General features: G+C 44.1%; 1 protein-coding gene and 1 long non-coding RNA gene across 16 annotated transcripts in view; one reads left to right on the top strand and one right to left on the bottom strand.

The window, feature by feature from the left end:
* Nucleotides 1–5,553, bottom strand: part of mark3a (MAP/microtubule affinity-regulating kinase 3a) — a 223,778-nt gene extending 218,225 nt beyond the window's left edge. For 3 of the 15 annotated variants that reach the window (XM_086003039.1, XM_086003041.1, XM_086003052.1), the window contains exon 1: nucleotides 4,872–5,538. In XM_086003039.1, the coding sequence (XP_085859165.1) occupies nucleotides 4,872–4,922 (51 nt within the window). In that variant the 5' untranslated portion in view covers nucleotides 4,923–5,538. Of the gene's footprint in view, nucleotides 1–4,871 lie in introns of all 15 variants that reach the window. The other 12 variants (XM_086003038.1, XM_086003040.1, XM_086003044.1 and 9 more) reach the window with 9 other exon arrangements.
* A 6-nt stretch (nucleotides 5,554–5,559) lies between these two features.
* Nucleotides 5,560–9,099, top strand: LOC147109271 (uncharacterized). Its single transcript, XR_015080209.1, has 2 exons — nucleotides 5,560–5,647; nucleotides 8,736–9,099. It is a non-coding gene; the product is annotated as an uncharacterized LOC147109271 (long non-coding RNA).
* Nucleotides 9,100–12,695: the final 3,596 nt, after the last annotated feature.

Genomic DNA, 12,695 nt, shown 5'->3' with positions numbered 1-12,695 from the left:
TTTAAAATCTTCAGCAGTTTCAAGTCTAGCTCAACAAACTCATGTCAAAAAAAACCCAAGTCAGAAATCTATGTTTTAAAAAAAGTTTATGAATTAAAAATGTGAGCACTTATTGCATTATTGACATGTACCTGAAAGCAATACCCTTCAGTCTACCAAACTAAGCCCAAAATGAACTCATCTCTTAAGTCAAGCCTTTTTTCTGCTCTTCAGGAAAGGAGAAATTTGAAATCTGCAGTATGTCATTTTTTAATTATTCTTTTTAGGTTGACTCAAGAATTTAGAATGTTAATCTGAAATGTCTTTGCCAGAAATTAATGAGTAAATACCAAAAGGCATTTGGGAAAAATTGCACTTCAAACAATATTACATAATGTATGCTACAACAACTTACATTTCTATAACAATCCTTGTGTGGAGAGAAATCTTCAAAAGCATTTTGTAGGGTAGCAGACAAAGAGTAAACACTGAACAAGGAGCAAGGACTGGGAAGAGACTTAAGAAGGCTTTTGAAGGGTGTAAGGGACGAGGAAAGGCAGACAGGCTGGGAGAAAGAGTTCCCAAATTCCAGTGGCTCAAGAAGCAGCTGTCAACTGTAGAATGAGGAGTGTGCCGACGTCAGATTCATTTATACTAATGGAAAAGGTAGGCCTGGAATTTGTGGTCAGCGGCGAAGCAAAGGAGTTCGCCGCTGGCCCTGAAGAAAGCTGAACGGAGAAGTTTGCCTTTTTCAACGTGCAAGATATTTCAGTGCAGTATAGTGGGGATTGCCTAGGGTGATCTGCTGTGATGTCAACAAAATGTTACACCTAATCCAACAAGGCCTAACTTTTAATGGGGTGTTTAACAGCGATATTACCGTGGAAAAGCCCAAGTTTATCATCAGTTTCACTGATTACACTGGCGGCTTTAGGGCTTGGTGGGGGAGGGGGGGGGGGGGTGCGCACAGCGCAGCCAGTGTCAGAGCAGTGATTGACTGACTGCAGCTTCAGGATTTCCTCGTTTAGATGCGCATGCGCTACATCCTGAAGTTGCGTCAGTTTCAAACAGGAAATAGCGGTGACCACTGTTAGTTCGCCATTATTATCCACCACAAATTTCAGCCCATAGTGTGCGGCAAGGCGATAGAGGATTTCAAAAGAGGATAATGAGGATCTTATAGTCAACTTGCTGGGTTATGTGGAACTTGGCAAATATGGAGTTGATAGGGATATGGGCCTTGGGCAAGGAGAGAGGCATTGTGTTTGGGAGGAGTTCTAATTGTGGAGGGTAGAGATGGAGAGAATGGCAAGGAGGTAATCAGGGTATGGATTAAAGTTTCAACATAGAGGAGGTGTCAGATCAGGTGATATTTCGGCAGCAAAAAAAGTTACCGTTAAAGCTTTTCCCCCTGCTCTAACTCCTTTCTCAAGTTCACAGCTATGTACAGTTGTCATAACTGGTGCCAATCCACAAACCAAAACTTGCATCTTTATTCTCTACCAAGTATTGGTGAACACAGCCCCAGTCCAACAAGTAACTCAAAATCACATTAAGTATTTTACTGGAGAATACACTGGATAACCCAAAACATTCTTCGGTCGTCTCAGAAGGTAGAAAAATGCCACACAGCTGGATGAATGGGTACAGGCCAATATTGCTATCCAGATTTAATTTAGATAAAATTAGTTAAAAAGAGAATGAAAATTTGACAAGATCTTTGAGTACAATTGTGCAAATTTACAAGAACTTGCAGGGGAGTTCTCCCGGTGTCCTGGCCAACATTTATCACTCAACCAGCATCATTTACCTCACTGCTGTTTGTGGGACCTTGCTGTGACAAATTGGCTGTCACATTTCCCCACATTACAACAGTGACTACACTTCAAAAGTACTTCAGTGGATGGAGTGCTTTGGAACATCCTAAGGATGGGAGGGGATATATATATATATATATTCAAAATAGAAAAACATCCCAAAGTGCTTAGAAACCAAAGTCAACATGTATTATTCTAGCAAATCCTTTCAGAACAGTCTATAATAGTGCCTATGCAAGATTTATTTCTTGCAGAATTCCTTTCTTTCCCCATACACAGAGATGCTGATGTTAATTCATCACCTTAAATCACTCAAACCACTACAAGCACCAGTAAATACATGATCTCAAATTACCTCCATGACTACCAGTGATAGGCATGTAACCTTAAATTAGCTCAGTGATTGCACTCTCACCTTTCATTCGAAGGTTGTGGGTTTGAGCCCCAGTGCACTTTTTCCAAAGAGAATCTTCCAACTGTCCTTGAAAACATTCAGCCCACAACGAACAGCACCAAACAACAGATTAACTCACTAGGTAGTCTCACTGCTATTTGTGGGCCTTGTTGTGTGCAAATTGACTGCCACAAATTGGCTATATTTCAAAAGTAATTCATTGGTTGTGAAGCGCTTTGGAACATCCCCAGGATGTGAAAAGAGCTATACATACATGGAAGTTCTTCCCTCCTGTGCCATATACCTCAAATGTTTTCCAGACAAAATCTGTAATTGTACTCCTAGGTGTTCTCACAATTGAACCGGACAATTACAAACACCCATTATGCTTTACTTAATTCCTGGTGAGAATACTTGGTTATAATAAATGCCAAACCAACTAGCATATGGAACCGATCACCAACATGCTCAATGCCCCCTATTTTAGCACACTTACTGGTACGTTATCATCCCTCAGTACATAAAAGTAGCTTTTGAACTAACAGTTGAACTTGTTTTTAAAATCACAACTTCCAAAGAAGGGTGTAAATATAAACCCAGCAACTACAGGTCAATCAATTTAACCTCGGTAGTGTGGAAGCTTTTAGAAACAGTAATCAGGGACAAAATTAACAGTCACTTGGACAAGTGTGGATTAATTAAGGAAAGCCAGCATTGGTCTGTTAAAAGCAAATCGTGTTTAACCAACTTGATCAAGTTTTTTGATGAGGTAAGAGAGAGGGTTGATGAGGGTAATGCGGTTGACAGCGTACATGGATTTCCAAAAGGCGTTCCACAAAGTGCCACATAATAGGCTTGCAGCAAAATTGAAGCTGATGGAATAAAGGGGACAGTGGCAGCCTGGATACAAAATTGGCTAAGTGACAGGAAAGAGTAGTGGTGAACGGTTGTTTTTCAGACTGGAGGAAGGTATATAGAGTGGTATTTCCCAGGGGTCGGTTCTAGGACCACTGCTTTTCTTGTTATATATTAATGACTTGGACGTGGGTGTACAGGGCACAATTTCAAAATCTGCAGATGACACAAAACTTGGAAGTATAGCGAGGTGGAGAGTGATAGACTTCAGGAAGACATAGACAGGCTGGTGAAATGGGCAGACACATGACAGATGGAATTTAACGCAGAAAAAAGTGTGAAGTGATGCATTTTGGTAGAAAGAATGAGGGCATATAAACTAAATGGTACAATCCTAAAGAGGGTGCACAAACAGAGACACCTGGGGGTATGTGTGCACAAATCGTTGAAGGTGGCAGGGCAGGTGGAGAAAGCAGTTAAAAAAGCTTATGGGATCCTGGGTTTCATAAATAGAGGTATAGAGTACAAAAGTGTGGAAATTACGATGAACCTGTATAAAACACTGGTTCGGCCCCAACTGGAGTACTTTAGGAAGGATGTGAAGGCCTTAGAGAGGGTACAGAAAAGATTTACGAGATTCCAGGAATGAGGGACTTCAGTTACGTTGATAGACTTGAGAAGCTGGGGTTGTTCTCCTTGGAGCAGAGATGATTGAGAGGAGATCTGATAGAGGTATTCAAAATCATGAGGGTCTGGACAGGATAGATAGACTGTTCCCATTGGCTGAAGGGTTGAGAACCAGAGGACACAGATTTACAGTGATTGGCAAAAGAACCAAAGGTGATGCAAGAAAAAAAACTTTACACAGCAAGTGGTTAAGATCTGGAATGCACTGCCTGAAAGGGTGGTGGAGGCAGACTCAATTTTATCTTTCAAAAAGGGAGTTGGATAAGTATCATTAAAAAAATTGCAGGGCTATGCGGAAAGGGCAGGGGAGTGAGACTAGGACTAGCTGAGAGTCGGCATGAGCTCGACGGGCCGAATGGCCTTCTGTGCTGTAACCATTCTATGATTCTATGAACTAGACCCATGGCTGTTTGAAGAGGACTTACCAATACAATACTGCTGCATAATTACGAGGCAAAACACTGAAAGAAGAAGTATACAACTCCAACTACTCGTAATACCTGCTGATCTACATACTTGTTGTAACAGGCATGCTATCCTATTTTAAAAAGACGAATGCAAGTAGCGAAACCCTGGGGCTTTAAAATTCAGATCTTAAAATTACAGTATTGTTTCCTAACAAATATATTCCTTTTAAATAGGCTTAATATATTGCAAAGCCGTGACAGGCACAATGATGAGGCGATGCCTTAAATAAACTGGTTCCCTTTCAATTATTACTTTGCACCGTAAATTCCATAAAACCGAACTGGCTGCTCACTTGACACTCACCACTTATTATCAACTAATTTCAGTCAAATCTAACGCCTGCGCGATGTGCACTGACACCTGTCAGCTACCCTGTGCCGTGTTGACACACGGGAGGGGAGACAAACAAACACACAGCAAAACTAAAACATGCAAGCTGCTGTGAACTAGTTAACCGGACACCCAAATCTTAACCAGAAAAGCTTTTCAAATCAGCCCAACTCAAGGCATTTATTCCAGTTTACCGGCAGAACATTTCCAAGCCATGTTCCAAGTTCATTCCATGATCGAGGCCAAGTTGGACATTTACACTTTCAAGTTCACTGGGTGTACGATATCCCGTGTTCCCTTTTCCTGAGTCTCATTTTTACTCTATATTAAAGATTACTTACATGCTCTGTTTCGCGTTCATTCACTGTAGGTAATGGCGTTCGAGTAGACATTTTGTTTTTCTTCTGGTTCCAATTTAGCACCGTTGCCGAAATAATTGTAGCAGACTCGATTCAACAGAACATGAGTGGCGAAATGTTCACAAGCAATGGGCTTTAACGGCCCGACGGACTGTATTTATATCGTACCTAGCGACATCCAGCAGCGCATAAGCAACACACGCCTAGTAAAGCCGAATATCCTTCAGATCCGTCCACATTTTCTGACATCTAAATAATGTGCAGAGGGATGAGGAAATATTCAAGTACAATTGTTTCCAAACGCTGTCGGTTGCTGAGCTCTGCGCCCAGACAGGAGCTGCTGCTGGTGCCGCCGCCAGTCAGGGCAAACCCCACAGCCAACAGTGACTTCCCAGCCTCAATAACAAGGCCCGGCTTCAGCGCTGGGTGGCGGGCAGCACTCACCGGCCGCTCGCCGCACAGCTTCCCGGCTCTGAGACGGCGAAAGACGTGACGTTTCCCGACACCGCCTCTCGGCCCTCTTAACATGGGGAGAGCATGGGGGCGGGGAGGGCCGGAGCGATGTCAGGGGGCCGCCAGAGGTGCGGGTGAGAGACACAGAGAGAGAGAGGAGGGGGGTCGGGGTGAAAATGGCCGCACCGCTCTGACTGATCGCCAAGCCCAGGGCAGTGGCAGGAAACGCGTCACCCGCCGCCTGCCCACCGCTCGGTTGGACCGGAAGCGGCGGCTGGAGACTGACTGCGACTGAAGGCAAACAGGTGAGAGAGGGGCTGGGCCTGGGCCGCACTGCGTCAGGGAACTTCTCTCACACACTCACTGCCAAAATAAGGCAAGCTGTGTTAACGCAGCCGAGCTCACTGCCTCGAACCCCTCCTCCCCTCATACTACCTCCGCCAGCAATAAGCCAATTCACAGATAGACGCCCCCCCCAGGGAAAGACAGTTAGATTTTGTCAGCATAAACCATCAACTTAGGCCGGCTGCTGATTCGCTGAATTTTCCAGGGATGTGATACGCCCAACTGTGTAGAAATGCGGCTATTTTTAAAAGGCATACAACTCTTAGAAACTGGTTACCCTTTTCTCGCAGAAAGTGGGTGTGGGTCTTCCCTCCTCCGCACAAAATGCGTGTCACCGCACTGCCTCCTGTCTTATTTTATCTACGCGTGTATCTTGTTATCCTTTATTTCAAAAATAAGTTGAGTGAGACATAGTGTAAATCCATTTACATCAACAGAACTCTGTTGTATCTCAGTAAAATGCACATTAACAGGTAACTATTTTAGAGCAAAATCGGTGAGACTCACTGAATCGGATTAACCTATTGCATCAAGTATTCGTTTAATCCTACATTGTAATATCTAGGTCGCCTGCTTTTAAGGTTGAAAAGCCCACGTTTCTCCAGTTGGTCTGCATCCCTTAGTCCTCTAACACATGGTTCTCCCTGTCTTCTTCTTAGGCAGTCCCTCGGAACCGAGGATGACTTGCTTCCACATTAAAAATGAGTTTGTAGGTGACTGATTAGTCCAATGCGGGACCTACAGTCTCTGTCACAGGTGGGGCAGACGGTGGTTGAAGGGGCGGGTGGGTGGGGTGTTTGGGTTGACGTGCTCTCCTTGCGCTGCCTGCACTTGGCTTCCGCTTGCTCCCGGCGAAGAGACTGGAGGTGTTCGGCGCCTTCCCGGATGCTTGTCCTCCACTTTGTGCGGTCTTGGGCCAGGGATTCCCAGGTGTCGGTGGGGATGTTACACTTTTTCAAGGAGGCTTTGAGGGTGGTCTTGAAGCGTTTCCTCTGCCCACCTGGGGCTCTCTTGCCGTGTCGGAGCTCCCAGTAGAGCGCTTGTTTTGGGAGTCTCGTATCGGGCATGCGGACAATGTGACCCGTCCATCGGAGCTGTTTGAGCATGGTCAGACCTTTGATGCTGGGGATGTTGGCCTGAGCAAGAACACTGACGTTGGTGCGCCTATCCTGCCAATGGATTTGCAGGATCTTGCGGAGGCAGCATTGGTAGTACCTCTCCAGTGCTTTGAGGTGCCTGCTGTACATGGTCCATGTTTCTGAGGCATACAGCAGGGCAGGTATCACTGCTGCCCTGTAGACCATGAGCATAGTGCCAGGTTTGAGGTCCTGGTCTTCAAACACTCTCTTCCTCAGGTGACCGAAGGCTGCACTGGCACACCGAAGGCGGTGTTGGACTTCGTCGTCGACGTCTGCCCTTGTTGACAGTAGGCTCCCGAGGTATGGAAAGTGGTCCACATTGTCTAAGGCCTTGTTGTGGATTTTGCTAATCGGGGGGCAGCACTGTGTGGCGGGGGCAGGTTGGTAGAGGACCTTTGTCTTACGGATGTTTAGTGTAAGGCCCATGCTCTCGTACACTTCGGGGAAGGTGTTGACGATGGTTTGGAGTTCGACCTCCGAGTGAGCGCAGACGCAAGCATCGTCTGCATACTGTAATTCAACGACAGAGGATGTGACAACCTTGGATCTGGACTGGAGGCGACGGAGGTTGAACAGTTTCCCGTTTGTTCTGTAAATTAGCACCACTCCAATGGGGAGCTTACTGAGGGTGAGATGGAGCATTGCAGCAAGGAAGATCGAGAAGAGCGTTGGTGCGATGACACAGCCTTGCTTGCCTCCGGTTCGTACATGAATTGGGTCTGTGGTGGAACCGTTGGTCAGGATCACGGCTTGCATGTCGTCGTGAAGCAGGCGGAGGCTAGAAACTTTTAAGGGCAGCCGAATTAGTGCTGCCGAGGCACTAAAGCATGGCGGAGAAGCACTATTGGCGCGAATTCATGAACTCATTTCTCTTATCTGGAAGGAGGCGAGCATGCCAGGGGATCTCAGACACCGTAATTGTGACCATCTTCAAGAAAGGTGACAAGTCCGATTGCGGTAATTACAGAGGAGTTTCCCTGCTATCTGCCACAGGGAATATCATCGCAAGAATCCTCCTCAATCGCCTTCTCCCAGTGGCCGAAGAGCTCCTCCCAGAGTCGCAATGTGGATTCCGCCCACTAAGGGACACAATGGACATGATCTTCACCACACGTCAATTACAAGAGAAATGCAGGGAACAGCACCAACCACTGTACATGGCCTTCTTTGATCTCACAAAGGGCTTCGATACTGTCAACCATGAGGGATTATGGAGTGTCCTCCTCAAATTCTTCCCTGTATTGCCGCCAACAATAACAAGTTGCATTTATTTAGTGCCTTTAACACAAGTACTTCACATGGAAGCCAAGCCAAAGAAGGAGATATTAGGGGTTACCAAAATCTTGGTCATATAGCTGGATTTTAAGGAAGGCCTTAAAGGAAGAGAGGCGGTGGAATCTAGGGAGGGAATTTCAGACCATGGGGCCTAGACGGCCAATGGTGAGGGGAGAGAGGGCACAAATGATCAGAGTTGGAGAACAGAGAGTTTGGGGGGAGGTTGTAGGGCTTGAGGAGGTTACAGAGATGGGGAGGGTTGAGGCTTGAAGCGATTGAAACACAAGGACAAGAATTTAAATTGGAAGCGTTGGACTGGGAGCCAGTGTAGGTCTCAAAGACAGGGGTGATGGGTGGGTAGGACTTGGTGTAGGATAGGATACGGGCAGCAGAGTTTTGGACAAGCTGAAGTTTATGGAGCATTGGAGCAGATCTAGAAGTGACAAAAGGCATGGCTGCCTCCAGGATTTATTTGCATGTCTGCCTTGTTGTCTGGATGACTCAAAATGTACTCAAGGTGTGGTCTGATCAGAGCAGTATAAAGTTTGAGCATGACTTTCTCTGATTTGCACTCTACTGTTTTGGCTATATCATTCACCATTCTATATTTTGTTTTCTGCTTTGTCTTGGTTAGCCATATATCACCATTCCTTCATTGTCGCTGGGTCAATATCCAAGCATTCCCTACCTAACACCATTGTGGGAGCAGCATCATCACAAGGACTACAGCTGTTCAAGGAGAACCACCACAACCTTCTCAGGGCAACTAGGTATTGGTAATAAATGCAGCCTTGCCAGCATTACCTACATCACAAGAACAAATTTTAAAAAGACATATTGGGCGTTAAGTCTGCTGAGATTGCTAGATCTCATTCAACTTCATCCTTAGTTATTTCAACACCATTCATAGAGTACATATGTTGTCCAATTTTTCTTCCTGTACACAATGCTGTAAATTTGTCTGCAATAAATTTCATCCAACATTGTCCACCAACTTATATTTTGTCCAGTTCCAGATTTGCTTCCTAGTTTGGTATCATGAAAATTTAATCAGTTTGCATTGAGTGTCTGGTACCAAGTCATTGATGTAAATTAGAAACAGTAGGAATCCCAATGCTAATTCCTTCAGCAGCTCACACAGTATTTCCACTACCCAATATAACTCTCTTAATTAGTGCCACAGCTCGTTACCCTTCGGCCAATTTTAAAAAATCTATTTCCAAGATGTATCCTGAATCCCCAGTACTTTAAATTTGATTAGTAGCCTTTCATCTGGAACTTTCTCAAAATTCTTTTTGGAAGACTAGACACACTACATTATAGGGCTTTTCACTATTCAGTTAGATTGTCAGTACTGGAAAATTCTTATAGCCACATTACATTGCCATTAGAATCACCGGCTATCATGCTGCTTCATCCTTCAGCCAGGAAGATTTCAAAGTGTCAGGAAGCAGTTCTTCATGTACGGATCAAGACAAGCTCCAATTTTAACTCAGAGTGGGAATCGGGTAGGCAGGGACCAACATGGGTGGCAAACTGTCCTGACTTTGGCAGAGAGAAGCATAGGCGATTTTAACTCACGGGCCTCATCAGCACGTTCCGGTCAAGTGCCTGCCTGAAACTAGTGGCTGGGCAGCAGGAGGCCTGCGCTGGGGACTGAAGGATCTCGGGGCAGGGGAGACCTAAACTTTCCTTGTGAAAATTCCTGCACCTCCTGGCCCCAAAAGGAATGTTAAAAAAAACCTCCCTTCTTCTAGATTCACCTGGTGGTATAGCTACAATGACTTTGCCACTCAGGCCACTGGTTAAAATAGTAGTCAGGACCCAATGATTTAATCAGAGTCCAATCTACATATTTTAAAGTAGGTAGGTATCCTTCCCGCCTGCTCAGAAGAACAGTTTAAAATGGAAGACTGGGAGAAGGGAGCGAAATGTCAGTGGGTAAATCACCTAGCGATTTTAACTGCCCACTTGTCCGGTTTGTACTGAGCATGCAGGGTTAAAATTGCCCGTTTGGAATATTTTTCTGGGTATGACAGTCGAGGCGAAAAACTTAACTTATTCAAGAGATGATTGATGATATGATAGGGGAATATAAGTTTTTAATTCAGAATAAATGAGCTAAAATGACCTCCCTTGTATAAGAACATAAGAAATAGGAGCAGGAGTAAGCCATTCAGCCCTCGAGCCTGCGCCGCCATTCAATAAGATCATGGCTGATCTTCTACCTCAACTCCACTTTCCTGCACTATCCCCATATCCCTTGATTCCTTTAATATCCAAAAATCTATCAATCTCTGTCTTGAATATACTCAATGGCTGAGCCTCCACAGCCCTCTGGAGTAGAGAATTCCAAAGATTCACCACCCTCTGAGTGAAGAAATTGCTCCCCAGCTCAGTCCTAAATGATCGACCCCTTATTCTGAATCAATGGATATGAGGATAGTGCAAGAAAGTGGAGTTGAGGTAGAAAATCAGCCAATCAAACTTGGATATATTACATTTGGTCCCCTCATCCAAATCATTGATATAGATTGTGGATAGCTGAGGCCTGAGCACTGATCCTTGTGGTACCCCACTAGTTACAGCCTGCCAACTCGAAAATGACCTGTTTATTCCTACTCTCTGTCCGTTAACCAATTCTCAATCCATGCTAGTTTATTACCCCCAATCCCATGAGCCCTAATTTTGTTTAATAACCTCTTGTGCGGCACCTTATCGAATGCCTTCTGAAAATCCAAATACACCACATCCACTGGTTCCCCCTTATCTATTCTGCTAGTTACAACCTCCAAAAACTCTTAACGGATTTGTCAAACATGATTTCCCTTTCATAAATCCGTGTTGACTGCCCAATCGTATTATTATTTTTGAAGTGCCCTGTTACCACGTCCTTAATAATAGAGTCTAGCATTTTCCCTACTACTGATGCCAGGCTAACTGGTCCATAGTTTCCCGTTTTCTCTCCCTCCTTTCTTAAATAGTGGGGTTACATTTGCTACCTTTCAATCCACGGGAACCGTTCTAGAATTAATGGAATTTTGGAAGTCGAGAACCAATGCATCCACTAGCTCTATAGCCACCTCTTTCAAAACCCTAGGATGTAGGTCATCAGGTCCATGGGATTTATCGGCTTTCAGTCCCATTAATTTCTCCGGTACTGTTTTTTTACTAATACTAATTTTTTTTAGTTCCTCATTCCCTTGGTTCTCCACTATTTCCAGGAGGTTTTTTGCGTCGTCTTCCGTGAAGACAGACAGAAAGTATTTGTTTAATTTCTCTGCCGTTTCCCTATTCCCCATTATAATTTCTCCTGCCTCAGCCGGTAAGGGACCCACATTTACTTTCGCTAATCTTTTCCTTTTTACATACTTATAGAAGCTTTTACAGTCTGTTTTTATGTCTCTCGCTAGTTTACTCTCATTCTATTTTCCCTTTCTTTATCAATTTCTTGGTCCTCCTTTACTGAATTCTAAAATCCTCCCAATCCTCAGACTTACTACTCTTTTTGGCAACATTATAAGCCTCTTCCTTTGATCTAATGCTATCTTTAACTTCTCTTGTTAGCCACGGTTGGACCACTTTTCCTGTGGGATTTTTGTGCCTTAAAGGAATGTATATTTGTTGTAAATTATGTATTAATTCATTAAATGCTAGCCATTGCTTGTCTACCGTCATACCTTTTAATGTAGTTTCCTAATCTACCCTAGCCAAGTTGCCCCTCATTCCTACGTACCCTGTAGTTTGCTTTGTTTAGATTTAAGATCCTAGTTTCGGATTTAATTAAATCACTTTCAAACTTAATATAAAATTCTATCATATTATGGTCACTCTTCCCATAAGGACCCCTTTACTACAAGGTTATTAATTAACTCTTTCTCATTGCACAATACTAGATCTAAAATAGCATGTTCCCTAGTTGGTTCCTCAACATACTAATCTTGAAAACTATCTTGTATATATTCCATGAATTCGTCCTCCACACTATTACTGCAAATTTGGTTTGCTCAGTGATGCGCTATCAATCACTCAAAAGACTGAGGTTAAGCGAGTAACTAACAGGCTTTTATTAACAAGAGAATGAAGGTGTGCCTCGAGTGGTCGACCAGTCCAGAATACAGAGGGACTGTGGAGCAGTCACCTTTATACCTGGACTCGTGGGAGGAGTCAGCCGAGGCATGTACAGACATGTACACAGTGGAATACAAACAGTGGTTTACCACACTCAGTCTATATGTAGTTTAAAGTCCCCTATGATTACTGTATTACCCTTGTTACATGCGCTTCTAATTTCCTGATTTATACTCTGCCCTACATTACAGCTACTGTTTGGGGGCCTATAAACAACTCCCACCAATGTTTTCTGCCCCTTGCTGTTTCTTAGCTCCACCCAAACTGATTCTACTTCTTGATTTTCGGAGCTAAGATCCTTTCTATCTACTGTTTTTATCGCATCCTTTATTATCAGGGCTACCCCTCCTCCTTTTCCATTTTGCCTATCTCTTCTAAAAGTTAAGTATCCTGGAATATTTAGTTCCCAACCTTGGTCACTGTGCAACTACGTCTCCATAATGGCTATTAGATCAAACTTATT

The sequence above is a fragment of the Somniosus microcephalus genome, chromosome 12, assembly GCF_052327205.1.
Source record: "Somniosus microcephalus isolate GS21.2 chromosome 12, FLI_Smic_1.0, whole genome shotgun sequence".
In the NCBI taxonomy this organism is placed as follows: domain Eukaryota; kingdom Metazoa; phylum Chordata; class Chondrichthyes; order Squaliformes; family Somniosidae; genus Somniosus; species Somniosus microcephalus.
The sequence above is the reverse complement of the archived record's forward strand: the minus strand, read 5'-3'. Positions and strand labels throughout refer to the sequence as shown.